General features: G+C 30.5%; 2 protein-coding genes across 2 annotated transcripts; both read right to left on the bottom strand.

The window, feature by feature from the left end:
• Positions 1 to 709: 709 nt before the first annotated feature.
• Positions 710 to 8464, bottom strand: LOC129230159 (low-density lipoprotein receptor-related protein 1B-like). The gene is made up of 9 exons (XM_054864560.1): positions 8461 to 8464; positions 8270 to 8392; positions 7107 to 7259; positions 6211 to 6339; positions 4336 to 4461; positions 3596 to 3719; positions 2746 to 2858; positions 1998 to 2138; positions 710 to 717 (listed from the first exon to the last, which is right to left on the bottom strand). Exons 1-9 carry the CDS (start codon positions 8462 to 8464, stop codon positions 710 to 712), a joined length of 921 nt encoding a protein of 306 aa, XP_054720535.1.
• A 751-nt stretch (positions 8465 to 9215) lies between these two features.
• On the bottom strand, positions 9216 to 19597 carry LOC129230158 (low-density lipoprotein receptor-related protein 6-like). Its single transcript, XM_054864559.1, has 4 exons — positions 19546 to 19597; positions 14264 to 14462; positions 11083 to 11311; positions 9216 to 9522 (listed from the first exon to the last, which is right to left on the bottom strand). The coding sequence occupies exons 1-4, from the start codon at positions 19595 to 19597 to the stop codon at positions 9310 to 9312; spliced, it is 693 nt and encodes a 230-aa protein (XP_054720534.1). The 3' UTR covers positions 9216 to 9309.
• Positions 19598 to 20242: the final 645 nt, after the last annotated feature.

Below are 20242 nucleotides of genomic sequence, written 5' to 3'. Positions count from 1 at the left end.
TTAAGCAATGATTAGTTTTATACATATATTTTTCCCTTTTTGTCTAGTATACTTCTTTTGTGTTGATTTCCTAATGTGTCAGATTAGTTTTGAATGCTTGAAAGTAAACTTATCAACTTTTTAAAACTTACATATATATTTTGCCTTTAGTTTCACTGACACAAAGCCCTTTTCTTTTGAAATTCACAATTATTTTTTTTATTAATTAATGTCATAAAAATTTTGTTGTGATGTATTTAGAGAATATTAATGATAGTAAATTGAAAATTTCAGCATATGTAATTGTAGTAATATTTTATATGCAGCTTGAAACGAAATTAGGCTTAACTAAGCAAAGCAAATCACCAGTTTCCGTGCATATGGATATCTGCGGAGCAAGCGGGCCTGAGAAAGTGCTGCTTTCTTTTTCCCTGGTCTTGAATAGATTAGAGAAATCATCTTCATAAAAAACAACACTTACAATAATAGCTGAAAAAAATATCCAGAGTTCAAAATTCTAAGGGAAACGAGATAGGGAACTAGAAACGAGATAGGAACAGAGAACCTATCAGAAAGACAACAACACTAGCAACTGTTAGAGCAATTTTTAAAAAAAGCATATACTTATTCTTCTCATTGATACTGATAAATAATAGGTCATGTTATACTAGGATAAACAAAAATATTACAAAAGCTCATACAATTTGGGGGGGGGGGGAGGTCTAATTCATTAAGAACCTGAAATATTGATGAATACTGATGAATATTTTTCATACTTAAGTCTAAATTTTTTATGTTTGAATTGTTTCTTTATATAGATATTTAGCTAATAATTTTAAGGACCTGAGGATCATATAAAAAGTTAAGATTGCATTTTTTTTTTTTTTTTTTGTTTTTTTTTTTTTTTTTTTGTTTCTTTACCTCTTGATATCTTAATTCTGCATTGTATTTTGACCCTTTTTGCTACTGGAGTAAGCATTCAGGACTAACGGTTGCAAAAATAGACATCATGCTGATAAAAGTGGACATGCCGTTTATCCCAGCAACTAAATAAAAATTTTTAAAAATCAGCTATATCAGGAGCTTCAGCATAAATATTTAAGGGTGTTACAAATAATTAACTTACCACACATTCCACCTTCATCGGAGCCATCAAGGCAATCACTTACACCATCACAAAATTGGGTGACATTTATGCACTTTGTTTCATTTTTACACAGATGACTAGGAAAAGAACAGGAAGGCATTCCCTTTTCATCTGCAAACAATATATATATATATATATTTTTTATTGCTACAAGTAAGTTCTAAAAATATGTATAAGTTCAAATTATAACTTTTTTATATAGTTTATTAAAATGAATTTTACTAACTTTCAATTCAGTTCATGTGTTTAATTGTTTGGGTAACCACAATTCACAAGGCCAACCTGAATACAGCCACCTCGCAATAACTTGAAGCCAATAACTTGAATATTCCTTTATCTAGGAATTTTTTATGGGGCCCAAACTAGTGAGAAGACTGGGGGGGGGGGGGACTCCCTAGTTCCTATTACTCAAACTACCAATAATTTGGAAGTTTTAGCAGGTGCCCTTGGGACTTTGAGATATCGAGAATTGACTGCACTTAATGAGCAGGGGTTGGGAGAGCATACTGAGGTACCAGGTTTTGCCCAATAACTTTTGATCACATAAAAACACTTGTCTGTTTTTACATTTCACAGGGCTTTATGTAAACTTGAAACAACATTTTTATGTTTCACTCAAAGTAATGAAACAAATCTGAAAATAAAAAAAGCCAACAGAAATTTTAGAACAACTGAGTATTAAAACGAAAATTTATTAACAACTCGTAAATGTTATGAAAAAAAGAATTGTTTTATTTCTACAGTAGAATTAAGTTTAAGACACTTTTTAAAATGCATAACTATGCATCATATTCTATGGCAAAACATATCTAATAAATATCAACACACTTTGGAAAAAATGCGTTATGATCGAAATAATAAAGAACACTACATAAATTATCCGAGATCTTACCACAATCTTTTTCATCAGATTTATCTTCACAGTCAATATGCCCATCACAAATAAAACCTTCTGGTATACACTGATCCTGAGATGCACAAAGATGTTCATTTGCTGCACATGTTACATTAACTGTAATGCAGAAAACAGTGTAATATAATAATATGAAATGCTATTGAACTTGTTTGATAAAATTTCTAAAGATGAGAAATTATGAAATTTATATTTTTCTGTATATATGAGATGAAGACAGAAGCAGGATGGACTACTTTTAACATAGATGAGGTTTAACAGTATATTCCCAGAAATTGTTATTAATTTACATTTTAAAAAATCAATGTACTATAACTGGTAAGAATACCAAAAGAATGCATAACAATTTGCTTTCTGTAACTCATTAAACAGTTTAGATATCAAACTAGAAAAAACAGTAAGACAATATTTTCTAAAATCTAATTTTTTCTGCAAATGAACCTTTAATTTTTAATTTGATGCTCATTCAAAGAATAATTTTGTTATGTTATTGAAGTTTATTCTGTTTAAAAAAAGAGAGAGAGGAAAAAGTAAAACAGACAAAAAAGAAAAAAGTAAATCCACTTTTTTTTTTCCTTTGATTCAATTAAATAAGAAAATAACTCCATATTTTTCCAGAAAAAAAAATTCTAATTCATATCAGTGCAAAATGATAAAATAATTGCAAAAAATATATTATGTGATAGAATCATAAATAATAACTTACTGCAATTAAGTTCATCACTTCGATCAATGCAATCCCATTTCATATCACATTTCCAGGCATTAGGTATGCACATGCCGTCTTGGCACAAAAACTCATCCTTGTGGCAAATTTTACTCTCACCTTTATCTGAAAAAAATATTAATTTCAATGAATAATCTTATTTTTTCTAAGCACCCAATTCCCTTCAACAGTAGTAGGGCCGACACGGCTTTTCTACGGAAAGAAAACTTTCAGGATCTGTTAGAATCAGTAAGTGAATTTTATACACCAAGATTCAGTAGATTGTGGGATAATATAAATATCCCACAATCTAATATCAATAATATAGCCTCCCACTCCTTCTAACAGTAAAAAAAACAAAGCTACAGTTTTAAAGGGTCAAGCAAAATATTATAAGATTTTGTATCTTTTTAAATGCATTTCAAATTAAGTTAAACAAGTTTTAAAGCAAATACATAAATTTTAAATCTAGTAAAATGGTGAAGAATAACTTGTTCATCATTATGCAAAGTAATTGCATAGTACTTAGATAAATATACATAACATATGTACATGTAATTGCAAGATTTATTAATGGAATGTTTTTAAAACCTTGATAGATAGAAAACTCGATATCTCATAATTTTTCTCTTCCCGAGAGATTCGAGACATTGAGGGTGTAATGTAACCAATGGCATATGCCAAACATTTAAATGATATTTTGACATGTTTCAATGAATATCAAAATCAAAGCTTACCACAATTCTGTTCATCAGTTTCATCTTTACAGTCAGGAACTCCATTACATCTTAAATTTTCAGATAAACATAATGTGTTATCGTCACAGGCAAATTCATGCGGCTTTGTGCACTTCTGCTTACAAAATCTTTCGTCACTGAAGTCCCGGCAATCATCATCACCATCACAAACATAATCCAAGGGAACACACCTCTGGTTATCACATCGAAACTCATTACCCTCACATACTGGATAAACTACAAATACCAACAAGAAATGAAAATTTTAAAGAAAAGAGAAAAAAAGGAGGTTTGTCTTTAGGCAAAACAGAAACCAATAAATTATGAATATTTAAAAAGTTAAATAACAGAAGCAATTTTTATATTTCAAAAAAACATATTATTAAGTTCAGTTATTACATTTCTATATGTATCTTTTGCATTTATGTTATAGAAACCATTCTTTCAGCCATGTTTAACTACTGTCTAAAAAGTTATTACTATTAATACAGCATTGCTATTATTAATGTTTTAGAGCATAGATAAACTAAAGCCAATACCACAAAATCAGTACTGAACATATACTTAGTTGCTTATAAAAATATAATACATAGCTGTTAAATGTAACTGCAAACCGCATACAATAGTAATGCATGTTCTGTTATTTCAAAATAGTTAAACTGTTAGTTGGTTTAAAATAAATAGATTATGTTGTTGCGTCTTTATCGCTCCTTCTTTTAATACCGCTCTCTAAATAATAAACACCTATTGGTTTTAATAAGGTGATATGTAATAAAGTTTCACACATTGTAGCAAAAAAACTTATGAATTAATGGCTTCTCCAACATGAAAGGTAATCAAACAAAGTCCATACCGCATTGATCATGTTCATCAGAGCTGTCATCATTCCCACAATCAAGATCCGAATCGCAAGTCCAGCTGGTAGGAATGCAACGTCCGCTAACTTTACATGTAAACATACTAGAACTGCAAGTTGCATCTGAAAGAATAAAATTGAAAATCTGCTATGTACTTAATTTAAAAGATAATTTTAAAAAATAATTTTTTATAAGCAGTAATAAAAATGTGATAGAATAAAGAAGAGACTGGGTTACCAATCAAGTTGGAGAACTGAAATTTCCTGACCTTTTCAGGTTTTCTAAGTGAGATGGACAGAAATTTGAATAAGGACAAAAATTACTGACCGTGAGAGTTTTGAAGTGGCACAAACCACTAACCAGGAGTGGAGGCAGGAACAAAGAAACCCACCTCTCCCAGGTCACCACGTGACAAATTTTTATTTCAAGTGAGGTCACTAAATTAGATTAAATCAACATAGTTTAAGGCCCAGAGTGCTCGGAGCATTGACTGAACTGTTCCGAAAATTGAGTGTAATACATAAATAAATATATATATATATATATATATATATATATATATATAAAACATGAATATGAAATGAACTTTTGTATTTTATCACAAGGGTGATGAACATCCATTTTTATTTTTAAAATAAAAATTACAATAAAACTTGAATAAGAAATCAGTATTTTTGAATGAATGAAAATACCACTGACAGAAAATGTTTTATTTATACAGATTTTGGTTGATTATGAGACTATAATCATCAGTCAAAAAAAGGTTAATGAAGCCTGATTTACTTCAAGCTATGGTCTGACAGATTCCAGCTATATACTTACTAACTAAACGATTGTGCCACCAGTACAGTGAAACTTCTGTGAAAGATCACCTCAATATAGAAACTGCCTCCATTACCAATCAATTTTCTAAGTCACCATTTTCTTCCCGATCTACTCAATGTTTTAAATCCTCCGGGAGAGACAATTAAAACTTTTCCTGATAACCGGCAAATTGCAAAACTCAGGCCGTGGGAGACTTAGGTGACACTTGTACCCTTGCGGCAGGTCAGACGCGCATTTGTCATAGTAAGAGGTTGATAAAGACAAGTAGTTTTTCATAAGATTGTACTTAAAATTTAGTTGTTGCTTATGAATAGAACAGGGGCATTCCTAGATCATTTTAAGGGGTCAGAATCGATTTTTTGTTCATTTGAACAAGTGAAATAGACAAGCTACTGTTGTACCCAGATTGCACTTATTTTAATCCCATTAATAATTAATAAATGGGACTAAAAGTTGAACTAGAAACAAAAGATGATTGAGAAAAAAATGAAGAACCTGAAGTAGACAAACCTCTTCTCAGGTGTTAAAGAGAATCAGCTTGAAAATGGAAAAGAAAATGTAAGTATATTTTAGAAAAGAAATTTCAGTTTCTCTATTTAGATATATTATTATAATGCTTTTTATATACTTTAAGCAGAATATAAAAGAACATTTCTGTTGCTACTATTACTGTTTTTGCATTTTCAAAATGACCTTTACCAGCGGCCAACCTACATTATCAACCACGTTTTTCAGGATCAGTGAGAGATTGCTCCAGAAAAGGTTCACTGTACACAACAAATTAAGCATTATTAGGCAATTTTTTTTACAAAAAAAGAATAATTGTTTTGAAATTTTAAAAAAAGAAAGTTCTTCAGAACAGAAAATGGAACTTTGCATGGTAATAACTTTGGATTTTTAACTTTTCTAGATCAATTAGTAACAAGTTATTCAGAAAAACCAGTTATCAAGAACAGGTCTGACATGACCATTCCAGATAAATGGTTATATACTGTGTACTAAAATCTTTTCCAAGTTACACCACAATTAAATGACACAGTACTTACTTCGACATTTAATGTTTGGTTCTTCATCAGAGCCGTCAGTGCAATCACGTTCACCGTCACACACCCAATGAATAGATATGCAGCGATTGTTATCACACTGATATTGGTCCACACGGCATTGGAATTTCTCTAAAAAAAGTATTTTTTTAACTTTATTAACCCGGAACTGGAGAGGTGGGGTGTCTTAAACCCCAGCAAAATTTAAATTCTAGAACATCATTTTTTTTTACTTCACAAGATCATGCTGTGAGCGAAGACATCTTTTTTCAAGCCAAATAGCAAATGTCTGAGCAGGACAGGATAAGTTAGTGTTGAACACAGCATTTGCTTTTGGGGTACATATTTTGCACATATTTTGCTTTTGGGGTTTAATGAGCCCCACCTCGCCAAAACAATATTAATTTTTCCCATTGTAGTTTTTAGTAATTAACAAGAAGAAAATTATATAGTTGTTATTTTATATATAAATAAATTATTTTCCTTTTATACGATGTAATTACTTAATAATTTAGTCTCCAAATAGTTTTGTAATAGAAACATTAAGATTTTTATATTTGCATGCAAAGTATTATAATATTTAAATAAATAGAGTTATATAGATATAAGTATGTACACTTATGGTACCGTTTCAGTAGTATTTACATTAATGAATAATACAAAATTTATTGGAGTTTTTCGATTTTACATTGCTAACTTTTGTGGAGTACAAAAGAAATAATATGTTGGGGTTACATACATCCCACCTCATCACTTAAATTGCAAAAAAAAAAAAAAAAAAAAAATCACCTCACCAGTTAATGGTTAAAAATAGAAAGATAAGAATTGTTACAAAAATCAAACAAATCTCTTTTCCTAAAAAAAGCATAAAAAAAGCCATAAAAAATACTCCTACATACCACACTTTCCTCCAGCAGATGAATCCTCATCAGAGCCATCCCCACAATCGTTGTCACCATCACATAAATACCTTTCATCAATACATCTCAAATTTTTAACGCATTCAAACTCTCCTTTGCGACATCGAGTGGGCTCGGAATAATTTGCAGTACCTAAAAAAGAAAAATTACTAATTAAATTTATTAATTAACCCTAGGTATCAAACCATGGAATATTTTCATGCACTGAACAAAAAACTTCAAGCACTCACAACTGAAATAATTTCATGTGCTTAATCTCGGAGGAGATTCAGGCCTCAAATCATTAAATAGCTCATTATGAAATTGAGGGAACTAGGTTACTACAATTCAGTTTTTTATACAGCTTTGAGAAAATTTGACAAATTAATGTTTCCTCACGGTTTTTTAAAAATGTGAAGATTTGTTATAAATGTTATAAACACAACCATTTCTAAATTTCATTTCAATAGAAGCCTTTAAGTCTTCTCTAAAACAGTTTCAACAGAAATGAAACCTTCTATTTTGACAAATTTCATTTTACCTAGTTCTAGTACTCGGTCCACAAAGTATTTTCTAGAAATTTTTCATTCTTTCAAATTTGAAAAAAATTTAAGGTTTTATGAAACTAATAATCCATTTTTCAGTTCAGCAGAAAACCATTTCAGACAAACAGGTCCACTTAAGGTTTTCCAAAAACAAAAAAAGCTTTTGCAATTTAATTAATTTTGTTTGAATTAAAATCATTGAACCCGCTCAACTGATTTCAAAACAAATCATCTGCTGAATATAATCATAGCCATTTCTTTATGCTTGCACCAGCCACCGCAATTTTCAAAGAGTATGTGAGGTCTTTCTTCCACCTGACATTAAAGGCAGTGCTTGCAGATATCTTTGAATAGTTTGCTGACTGTTAACACTACTGTGATTTATTTACAAAATCTAATTTCACATTTCATCATATTCTTTAACAAACAATTAATTTTTCATAGCTAAGAGTAAAATGATAGAAGGAAGGTTATATAAGCATGAACCACAGTATTATAAATAAAGCTACATACATATTAAACGGATTTTCAAAATGAGAAACAATAAGCAACCCAAACACGTGATTTTTAATCTCATGCACCTCAAAAACTAAAATAATCAGTAAACTCAAAAGTTACCTGTGCATGTCAGTCTGTCATTGGCAAGAGCGAATCCATCTCTGCATGCACAAACTGCCCGATCGGGGGTCGAAAGACAGAGTTCAGAACATCCACCATTATTTTCAGTGCAATCATTCACACCTAAAAAATGTCCGAAAATGCATGTTGACAAAAACTTCTTCAACATAAGTTCAAATACAAAAATTCACCCATAAATAATAGCATGAAATTTTCTAATTTAAAAAATGAAGACCAAACTTTTGCCTACATAAAAATAATAGCATGTTTGATTAAAATAATGTCAAAATTAACAATAAAACTGAAAAATCTTTTACTGTAGGTATTACTAAACTATGTGCGTCTCCCGGCTTTACACGGTCAATCTCAAAAGTAAAAGTTATGTTAAGTTTAGCATGTTCAACAAATATGCTCAAAGAATAGAGAGAAAAAAAATACTGTACTTAAATTTCCCACAAAAATAATAACCACAGCCCTTAAAAATCCTATTAAAATTTGAACATTAGTCACCAAAAATCACCGACATAATAAGGGTTATAGTTTTCAAAATTATCTTCTGCTGGCAGTACAAAAAAAAAGAAAAGAAATGGCCAAAACATAATCAAAAGGGAAAATCTTGAAATTCTTCCATTACAGGGAAAGCCTCAAAGCAAGAGCAAGAATTATATTTGTTCACACGAGAAAAAAATGGCAACAGATTTTTCTTCTCAATGATTTTATTCTGCCAATTAAAACTGCTTGTGACAGACGATAAATTTTCAATTAAAAACTGATTTTCCTTTTTTTAAAAAAGCTTATAACTTTTCTGTTAATGATTTTAGGGATTTTATTTCAAATCCGAAGGACAAAAATCTTCTAAAGATGTACTTTTGAGGGTTTTTGAATGAGAATAAAACTGAACCGATTAGATAGTAATTTGGGATAGGATTTTTGCTTATTTACATAGATTTCTTAGTTAAGTTTTCCTTTCTTCTTTTTTTTCATACATTTCTAGTTGATACAGAGCTATGTAAAAATAATTTAAATTTCAAAAAGACATTTTAATCAACATAAAACCACATACCAGTTTGCATTGAAGCATCAAAAATTCTTATTTGATACACAGGTGGATTCTCTTTAGCCAGAGTTGTGATTGTTTTATTTGGCAAATGAAGCCTCAACACCAAACCTTGATAGTATTCAGACCAAAAGACATAATTGTCGTAATGAGCTAAACCATATGGATGATTCAAACTTTCCCCAGAAAGCAGTGTCTGAAAAACACATTCAACAAATGTTAGTGATTTCTTCTCTTCTTTTGACTAATGAGCGAAAAAATATAGTATTTTGCTCTAAAGTAGGGAATGCTATTGAAAGACTATAGAGCATTTCCGAATGTAAAGCACAGATACAAATTTATTTTCTAAGTTCTGACAGAGTTTATTCCATTTATAACAATGATTTCACTGAATATGAACCGAAAATTAACAAACGTTTTGAATCAGTCAAAGAAGTTGAATTTCTTGAGTCAAAGTTTTTATGGAATAATTTTCACTAGATTTTTTTTTTTTTACAGGAATGTTTGTTTTGTTTTCGTTTTTTTTTTCTTTACAACTTTAATGTGATTTCACTATTTAAAAAAAATGCAAAATATGTTTATATTTTTAACCATTTTGGTGGCTTATTTCTCTCTTGAAATGCAAAAATTCATTTTTCTGGTTTTGCTTCATAGATTTGCTCTTCAACTTAACTTCTTGGTGAATATTTATGATTAATTTCTTTGTTTGTTTTTAAGTTAGTAAATTGTTAAGTAAAATTATCATTCTATCAACAAAAATTGCAAAAAACACTGTAAAAGCATTAATTTTCGCAAGTAGACATTTTTGCAATTTTTGTAAAAACACTAACACACCTTCGTTGCGAAAATTTAAGCCTTGCGAAATATTTTTTCTCTAACTTTCAGCCCTGTTCAGTTTTGTTGAATTTTTCAGCTCATGAAATCACCAATATTATTTTTCACAAACAGTTTTTGGATAAATTACTACCTCTAAAACGTATTCTTTTAAAGGTAACAAAGCTAATACTTTACTCTCATCTTTGAACATGACCACTTTTGATTTAATTTCAATTTTATCTTTATTCTAGCAAAAAGTCATTAATCGCTTAGTATATTTACAGAAAATATTGCAGCTTCAAATCATGAAATCCAGATAATTTTTTAACCTGTTTTGCAATTTAAAAGTTTTGATCCACCACAAAAGTAATAATGCTTAAATTAATAAAACTGTCAACATTATAAAGAACAACATCATCAATACAAAGGTAGTTTCTTTCACACCCACAACAATGAGTTTATCACTCTCTTTAATATAAAAATATCTTAGTAGATTACACTTCTATGAGAAATAAGGAAAGAATGCCAAAATTAATTTCATAAAAAATTATGAAATTAAAGTTTGTGAGAGAATAGTTATAAGTTAGGCTGATTTCCCTCTTTCTCTGTTATTTATCTCTCTCACAACTTTCATAAGAAAGAAATTTTAAACGCAAAAAAAGTAAACTGTTTTCCGGTTGGGGGGGGGGAGAATATTTGTTTTAGATTTATAACTTAAAACTTCATTATGATAAGAAAATAAAATATCCTTTAAAATAACAAACTAGCAATATTATTAATCACATATAATTAAGCTAAATTGAAAAAGTTTCAAATCACTATACAATTTTTTTTTCCTTTCTTTTTTTTAGTGACTTATTCAAATTGGTTTTGCTTTGTATTTCACTATATAAGAAATTTGAAAAAAGAAAAAGAAAATTGTATACAGCTTTTTACTTACTTCACGGTTGGTACCATCCAATGAAATTCTTTCAATTCTATGCAAATAAGCATCACACCAGTACAATTTCTTATCAACGTAATCAATACTTAAACCATTTGGCCACTGCAGATTAACATTCAAAAACACTTCTCTGTTGCTTCCATCCATATGAGCTCGTTCTATTTTACCCCCATATTCTTTCGTAACTAAAAAGAATTCGGTTGATCTATCAGACCAGTACATCATGCTGAAAAAGAAAAGGAATGTTTAACCACCATGCTACTCAAAATAAACATTATTTCTAGAGTTAAAGAGGAAATTATTAAAATAATTCATGCCGTAGTTAGAGTATTATACAAGCTGGTTAATATATATTTTTTAAATCAGAAGAGACTCTTGGAAATCATCAATTTTTGTATTATTTATTAGCAATAAAATTTATTGCAATTTTAAAAATAAAATGTTAAAACATTATAAAACTTGCAACGGATATTTTTTTTTCCTTATTTATACCCTCTTTTGGGATCAACAACGATTGCTCTTGGGTAAGACATATTTTCATGGACTATGCGCTTCTTTATGCTTGAATCGTCAAGTCTGGCTACATATATAGCTAAAAGGCCTTCATCTGTCCAATACAAATTCCTTCCCATCCAGTCAACAGCTAAACCTTCACAGTTGTTCAAACCTGAAATCAAAAAAAAAAAACAATTTTATTGAGTTTTGATATAAATCTTAACATTTTTGAGTATGTGTTTCTCAAAATGAAAAGGTTTTTAGACAGCAAGTATGCAATATAGGTTTCAAGAATGATATTACGTAAATCATGGTACAAAAACTAAATTGACATGTAAAAGACTAAGAAATTGTCTTAGGAATGCTCATTACCTACTATTAAATATTTAAAGCAGAAAATATAGGGGAAGATGCTGTACCCAAGGACGGTTGTACCTACGGATGTCGGGCGGGAAATTCCGGGTATCATCGAGAGAGATCCTAATTGGGGTTCAACGTGTGTGTCACAGCCCTCTCCAGTATCCCAGGAAGTTTCAACACCATCAAACAAATATTTAAGATTCTATCACATTTTTTGGTTTTAGTAGGGTCTAAATAAAAAAAAATATAAGCAATTTCTTTTTTTTTTTCGTCCATCATGGATTATTCATTTTTGTTGCAGATATCATGATTCCCTATATTTTGAAGGTTTTGTTTCTGATTTTTATTGTTGTAATACAGGTCCTGTTGATGTGACTGCCTTGCAAAACCAAAATGGCATACCTTTGTACCCAAGTACACACAACCATGTGTACCCACGGACAGCAATTTTTAGTTCCCTTGGGTCACACATGAGTCTTATTACAATGTGAAGTACCTCAAAATAGTGCCTTGTCATCAACGTCCGAAATTTGCTTTCAACAATGATGATGAATTTGAAGTTACAGTGTTGAAGTAACCCCCACCTGTTGTAGGATCTACAGGCCGTCACACAATCCCACCTGTTTTCATTTAAAGTCAACTTTTCTAGATTTTTGTTTGTTTAATCTAAACTGAGTTTTTTTGTGGTGGGTTAATTTTGGTTAAAGGTTTCAATTTGCATATAAATTGAGGTTGTTATGTAGATACATAGAGAGCGGTACTATCATGAATCTAGTTTTTTTTTTCATAGACATATTCATTATTAATAACATCATTAACTCTCTTAAGACCAATAACTTTTTTAAAGAGTTCACTGATGTTAAAGATTAAGGAAAATTTAAAAAAGGGAAAAAATCTTCGATTAATTTTTAAAGTTTAATTTCTGATGGATGTTTTTTTTCAATGGATGTTTGCAAAGTATTTCAATATAAAATTGCTTATGAAAATGTATCGAGTATAACAGAGTTCCTCGGACCAATTTATATATTATTTTTTTATATGTCCTTGGGTACAAAGGCGGTCTGCGGGAGTGAACGGGTTGTTGTACCCACGGATAAAAAAAGATGGTTTTTAAGAAAAAAAATTTTGAGGTTGAAAGCTTTGAGATTTTCACCTAACGAAAATTGCCACATTAAATGATAAGTTGTAGATTCTGCCAGAAATTTTTTCCGATCGATTATCCATTCCCAGAGACCAGCAAAAATTGAAAAGTAAATTTTGTCCGTGGGTACAGCAGCTTCCTCTACGATTTCATAAGGGAGATAGCAAGCTGAGTAGTTTAATCTTCTGAAAGCACTTCAACATGTTTTTCACTAAGAAAAACTATAAAAATGTGCAAAAAAAGTTTTTAAACATAACATATGGATAGTTATTTTTCAAAATGTAACACTTCTTTAGAAAAAATCCCGTGAGTCATCAGACAGAAAATAATACTGAGTAAAGTATAAAGGTAATTTTTGAAATGTGTAGTGGCAGCCATAAAAAGATAGTTTTGACTTCTAACAGTGACCTTGAGCAAGTAAACACACCACCATTTTAGTAACCATGGTTTAATGGAACAACAACAATAATAAAATAAAACTGCCATAAAAATGTTTCATAAAAAGTGATGGTTTGAAAGTTGCACAGAGGGGATTCCTATGTTTTTACATGCACTAACTGGATATAAAAGACTGAAAATTTTTGTCTTTATATACCCCAACATACATAAGGACAAATGAAGCAAGAGATAAATTGTTGAAGAAACATGTGCAACCAACCCAAGATTGGATTAAATACTGAATCCGTGGTTTTACACAAATGTAGCAGTTTTAATGAAGCATCAGATTCTACCATTAGCTGAGGACACATCAGATGTTTCAAGATAACTATAAACAAGTTCCTATTTTTCACAAAAAGCAGAAGTCTCAGTAAATAGGGCATTTTGCAGTTTGTATTAAAGAGTTTAGTTTGGCTAATGGTTGGTTGCAACGAAAATGTATTTTCAGGGATACATGACTTTTTAACACAATCATACAACATACCTTTTTAATCAGATTTAACTATATCTTGTCTTAAGAGAGCTATTAATTTAAAATAAGCACTCACTTTTTCAAAAAATTTTGGTCATTTAAGTGCTTTTTTAAATAAATTTAAATTCTAAATAGAAACGGTTTTTAAACTAAATCACCAAATTGATACACAAAAAGTAACACTTGATGACATCAATTTATTTCTTGAAATTATTTTATAAAGCATACCTTTTTCCAAAAATATTTCCTTTTGACTTCCATCAATTTTTTGCCTTTCAATTGCATATCTTTCAACATCAGAGTAATAAATAAATTGACTTCTTGCATCATAATCTATTACTTCTGGAGTGTTTAATCCAAGGATAGGAAACATAACATCTTCTTGTTTATTACTTGTTTCCAAGGGAATTCCTTTAATGGCACCAGGCTGCCCACGACCATACAGTAAAAACTGCTGTCCTTGTTTAGCAACTAAAATTTTAAATAAAATCCAGCAGTCAAGAGTTATGTTCAAAACATTTTATAGTAAGCGGTTCCAAGAAAAGTATGCTTCCATAATTTTTAAAGTGTACAAATGGTAAAATTGCCAAATATTTGGAGAAAATATAAAACAATATAATAACACTCTTTAATAGCAAATATTTTCAGATGTATACACAGTAAAATATTTTCAATTTTTGATAGATATACAATAATACACACTTATCACTTGGATACATATATAGGCTGCATGGAAAGAAAACTTTTATTGGAGTACATTGTCATAAATTTGACTATTTAAGAAAATTGGAAAAAAGACCTAGTGTTTGAATTGAAACAGATTAATAACAAAATAATGATTCTAATAACACCTAAATGTTTCATCCTCCATTTTTTTTTCTTGAAAGCAACACTGAGTTTATAGTCAAGGGGTGAGGGGGGGGGATTTTTGAAAATTATTTGCAAGATACTGTGGAGTCTCAGAACTCTGAACCTATTGGGATTGAGCCCTGTTCGAATTCTGGAAAGTTTAAATTTACCAGGTGACCTAGTTGAACAGTTGTTATTAGCTCATAGGTGATCTAGATGTCTTTGTTTCAAGTTAATAATAAAGCAATTTTACAAGTTCTGATAAAGCATGAGTACTTAATATTGGTAGCAGGAATATTGTTGTAAGTATGCAGTACAGTACAGCATAAGGAAGTGACATTGAGCCGATTCAGCTCGTTACCTCTACAAAACAAGGGCGCCCATATCGGGGCGCGAGGGGGGCCTTGACCCCCCCCCCTTTGAAATTAGAACTCCCATGTTTTTAGTACTTTTTTCTTTGTAAAAATGTATAAACATTTATTCTCCAGCCATCAATGAATAAGTTATTAAAAATGTCAAATTTTTAATGACTCTAATCGGTCCAGAAATCAGTTTCCATAGGTATCCTGCTAAACCATGGTTAAAATATCTGAGCCCCCATTACAATTTTGCATGAGGGCGCCCGTGCTACAAAAGATAACTGAATTCAGTCTACATAATAGGATACAGAGCTGTATTGTACACTCTATTCAAACTTTGCCAAAAGTAGCAGTCATTTTAAAAAAAGTTTGTTAGCACATTTATATTTTTAGTTATAACTTAACAGTAATCTTTTCATCGCAACTTCAGCATTTATTCAAAGAAACTTTTAAAATTTTCTAAGAAAAAAATTTAAACCTCAAGATTTAGAAAAATAAAATTTATTTGAAAAAAAGAAAAAAAGAGAAAGTTTCAGAAAAAGAAAAAAAAAGTTTTTCACAGAGTATGAATAAAGCTGCTCATCATTTAGGGAATTATAAGTAACATAGCAAACCGAGTGGAGATGAGAAAAAGACAAACGGTAAAATGAAGAATGAATATTTTCCGGGGATCAAGTCACATAAATGAATTAAAAGTACTTATATTTGTCTTGAAATTGTAGAAAACTACTGGTGTATGGTTTAAAGTAATTAAAAGGAACATTTGCAACCAACACTAGAAAGACAGGGGGGTTAGCATAGTTTGTTGCTCTATAAATCGAATACCAACTAGCTGAATGCAAGAGAGATTTCCGACATTTCGTATGATGATAACCCTATACAAGTGCTTATTTAATTATTTTCTCATTAGCGTCACAGTACAGTAAATATTGTGCCTTACAACTAGAAGGAAGAGAAGGGTCACAGTAACATCTACAGGATTTTACATTAAAAACAGAAATTCTTCCTTTCTCCTACTCATTGTAGCATAGAAAAATACTTTTAACTCTAGTTTCAACTTTACCCTCTTCTTTTTTGAATCAGTTGGAATTCCAAATGCTAAACATAATTGGCTGCTCACCAACCAAACGACAGCCATTGTCTTTTGAAAGATGTACTAACGCTACATCTTGGCATATAGAGATAACATCACTTAACATTAAGTACACTTGGTTTCTATTTAATCATAAGAGAAGATATGTTGGGCATGAGGACTTATTTGGAAAGAAGTTTTAAAAGAATTAACTTAAAAAATTAGAAGGGGCCTTGCTAGCCTATTCCGTCTTTTTAGTCTTAATGTGCTTTAAAAATTAGGATTTTATAATAAAAGGCAACATATATCAGATACCTGATGTTTGAAGATCTTTTAAAATTAAGATTGATGAATTTTTAATATTCTGCACACTCTTATAAATTACATAAAAATAGAACAGAATGCACATCACACAATATACTCTTCCTGCTCTCAAAATTGAATAACTTGATTAATAAATCCTCAAAAATTAGCTTACCAACGCATTTTTTGCCACGTGCAAGAAGTTTAAACCCCGACTTGCATCGACACTTTGCAACTGGCACTCCCAACTTATAAAGAGGTATACAGATATGCTCACACTGACCATTCTCAATGGAGCAAGGATGTTCAACTATAATTAAAACAAGAATTAAGAAAATAAAACATCGTTGCAGTCTAACATGATGACACACACAAAAGAAAAAGGATGAATAGGTTAAGGTAAATGGTTTATTCTAACCTCAAACCAAACTTAGATTTCTATCAACTAAATAAATGATAAATTTACTCAGTTTTGTTGCATTGAGTTACTAATATGACTCAGAGCCGTACTCCTATTTTAGTATGCATTCATGAATTTCAATTGTAACACAAACAAGCACCTAAAATAATTTTCATGTTATTAAAAACAGGCCTCCAAGACAGCTGCATTTTAAGCAGAACCATTGGTTGTAGTGGTGAAAAAGCTTTACTCTTCAAAAATATGAGTCAGAAAAGGTAAAAATGAAGAAAAAGTATTTATCTTCTACAAAAAAATTTTAATGAACCATTTGTCAAAACCAGACTAATGACTAATTACACACCCTTTTAAAATCACTAATTGTATTGTACACCTTTTATACTAACTTTAAGAATCTAATTTTACTTTTTAGTTTATTATTTATGTTTTGTGCTTGATGAGAGCAAAAATGATAGTACATTTGAGGCAGTGAGAAGCAAAGTGATGCAAGTGTATTTTTTTTAAGTTTCAAATGAAGTGCATTTAAAGTTCAGGTCCTAAAGCTTTCATTGAAATTTTCTATATCATGTTTATGGCAGCATCCACCAGAACTACTAGTACCAACTCTTGCCCTACAACAGGGGACAGGTTCTCCTACCACTCGTACTCATCATTTCCAAATTTTTAATTTTGGCACGTACATTCCTTTGCTTCTCGCTGCCTCATTTAAACACCCATAAAACTCTTTATAAAGAAGATTTTTTTTTTTTCAGGCATAGTAAAACCTTGATTAACAGAAAAAATACGGCTGGATCACGTTTGTAAATCAAAACTTTAGGAAGGTTTAAAAAATGGCTGTCAAGAGGCTGCAGAAACTTATCATGTACAGTTTTACGCATGATTTTATACTAGAATTACGGGAGGGGTCATTTCGACCCCAATCAAACTTTTTTTTGCTAACTACTCCTCTGTATTTTCGTAAAAAGCTTAATCCTTCCTTGACTTTTCCTAAATAATCCTGCTGTGTAATAATAAAAAGTTTTCAAGAAAATTGTAATTCTTTTAAACCCAAACTAAAGGGTTCCAACTAAAATTCCGGGTAGGTGTCATTTTGACCCTTTTGAGAAAAAAAGAACTGCAAATACATTTACTGATGCTGAAACAGAGCAGAAACTCAAAAATGTCTCTTAGAACGTATCATTTTAAGAATCTGAAGCACTGATAATGTTTTTGCACATAAAAGGAACCATTAGCCGCTAGCTTCTGAAATGCAACTAAAACAGCGACGGTTTTTTAAAGAGCATTTTAAACTTTTTTAAAAATATTTTATTATGTACCCTGAGAATCTCTGTATTCTTTAAATAAACTGCATTTATTATAAATATGTTTATTTTAAACTAATTTTTAAAAATCTTTAACATTATGTAGGAAACTATGCAGATTTCTTCTCAGGGGTCAAAATGACCCCCACCGTATTTTTAGGTATGAAAAGATCGATATAATTCTAGTGTTAAACATGTACAGATTTACAAAATAACTACCATTATTAAAACTAAAAATTTGTTCAAAAAATGCCACAAGAAATTGAAAAATAAACCTAATAAAACTTAATAATTTGTTCTTCTACTGATGTTGCATTAGAAGCGCTCTTTTTGCAGACCTAGTGTGCCCCTTTGATACATGCAATCTTTTACTAAGGTGTGAATGTCAAAGCACAAATAACTTTTATGCCCAGTTTAGCACAAAATGGAGGCATCTGGCCTCTCTTCAAATCGAAACTGCACAAGGGATTTTAATTTCGCTGTGGGTACTCAAAACAAAATGAATATCCAAGGAATATTTAACTTACGGTATAATCACATGACATGTGAGCTGACCATTTTTTGCATCTCGAAAATCACTTACTGGCCACTTGAACCTTGGCTCAGATTCTGGGACCAAAGAAAGGCATATGAGGTCAATGCCCTACTACTATGCCACCCAGCCAATAGACATAACATGGTAAATTTAAATATTTAATATGTTAATAAAAATGCAGTTCATGATCGGTTTTTCCAATTTTAAACATTAATTTGCAATCCAAAAATGATTACTAAATTTTAAAAAATCTTTATTTTTAGGTTTCATAAACTTTAAATCTAATAGTATTTTTAAACTAGAATTATTGAGACTGGTACACAAGCATAGTGGGTAGGGGGAAAAACGAAGTGAAAAAGAAAAACGAGATAAATATATAAATAATTTGATGCTTGCAGTAGGAATGGCTGTCTCTGGTGACCATAAAGTAACATCATTTACTTGATACAAACTAATAATCAAGGAAACCAAAAAAAGTTAAACAAGGTTCTGATTCAAAAAGTTTTGAACAATTAAGATTTTACTATATCCTAAACTAATCAGTGCTATTTGAGATTCATACAAAAATAAAATTTTACAGACTAAAACTATTTTGGACGTTAAACCATTTAAGAGAGTTTTTTTCAAGGAGTAAAGATTTTTAAAAAAAGCAGTTGGATGGGGTGCCCCTTTTGTTATGAAATAACAAATAGCAATTAAAGCATCAAATAAATTTACCATTTGGCTGCCTTTGCCTGTGGTAGACACGAATGGAATAAGGATGGGTCATGTTAGATTTGATGAATTTAGGTGACGTATGATTGTGCTTTTGAACTGCGAGTATGTTATTTCCATCTACACTAGTAACATAAATATAATCCTCGAACATTGATATACCATACAGATTCTTCACCTGCAAAGATAAAAGAACAATGAAGGTTTTGTCTCCTACAATAAAACGGCTTACAAAGAAATCAATTGTTCAAAAACACTATGTTTTGGCCTAGACAAATACACTAGTACAGAATTGAAAAAGGTATGATAGTAAAGCATGCATTTGACAAAGTTAAATATGCACATTTCAGTGATAAATTAACAGTGATAACACTGGAGAAGTGGTACGTTGAAATTTTCTATTCTGACCTAACTTTTAAGTGGGATTTTTTTTTTTCTCAGTTTAGTTTACTGCTTTTTTTAGATTTTAGATAAATATTCATGAGCTAAATAAATACGTATTATGTAGCATACAATTTTCTTAATGAACAAAATGCTGACAACAGAAATAAGATTGACAGTAGCAAGTTATTGCCCTAATAAACATCTCCTTCAATGTCCGCTACAAAAGCACAATATTCTTCTTTTAATCTATTATTTCCTAAACCTAAACAGTGTGCAAATGAAGTACTATCCATGGTCCTAAAAAAATTATCCCACA

Source organism: Uloborus diversus, chromosome 9 (assembly GCF_026930045.1).
Source record: "Uloborus diversus isolate 005 chromosome 9, Udiv.v.3.1, whole genome shotgun sequence".
NCBI classification, from domain to species: Eukaryota; Metazoa; Arthropoda; class Arachnida; order Araneae; family Uloboridae; genus Uloborus; species Uloborus diversus.
Note: the sequence above shows the minus strand (reverse complement) of the source record. Positions and strands in the feature narration are given on the sequence as shown.

Excerpts from the sequence above, each read along its gene's own strand:
- LOC129230159 (XM_054864560.1), bottom strand. Across the intron at positions 3,720-4,335 it reads TGATGAACATGATCAATGCG|TTTATCCAGTATGTGAGGGT; the intron begins GTATGGACTTTG and ends TGGTATTTGTAG. Across the intron at positions 2,139-2,745 it reads AAGTGATGAACTTAATTGCA|TTAATGTAACATGTGCAGCA; the intron begins GTAAGTTATTAT and ends TCTGCATTACAG.
- LOC129230158 (XM_054864559.1), bottom strand. The coding sequence starts at position 19,597 with ATGACCCATCCTTATTCCATTCGTGTCTACCACAGGCAAAGGCAGCCA. Across the intron at positions 14,463-19,545 it reads CAGGCAAAGGCAGCCAAATG|TTGCTAAACAAGGACAGCAG; the intron begins GTAAATTTATTT and ends TTAAAATTTTAG. Across the intron at positions 9,523-11,082 it reads TGGATGGTACCAACCGTGAA|ACACTGCTTTCTGGGGAAAG; the intron begins GTAAGTAAAAAG and ends TGTGTTTTTCAG.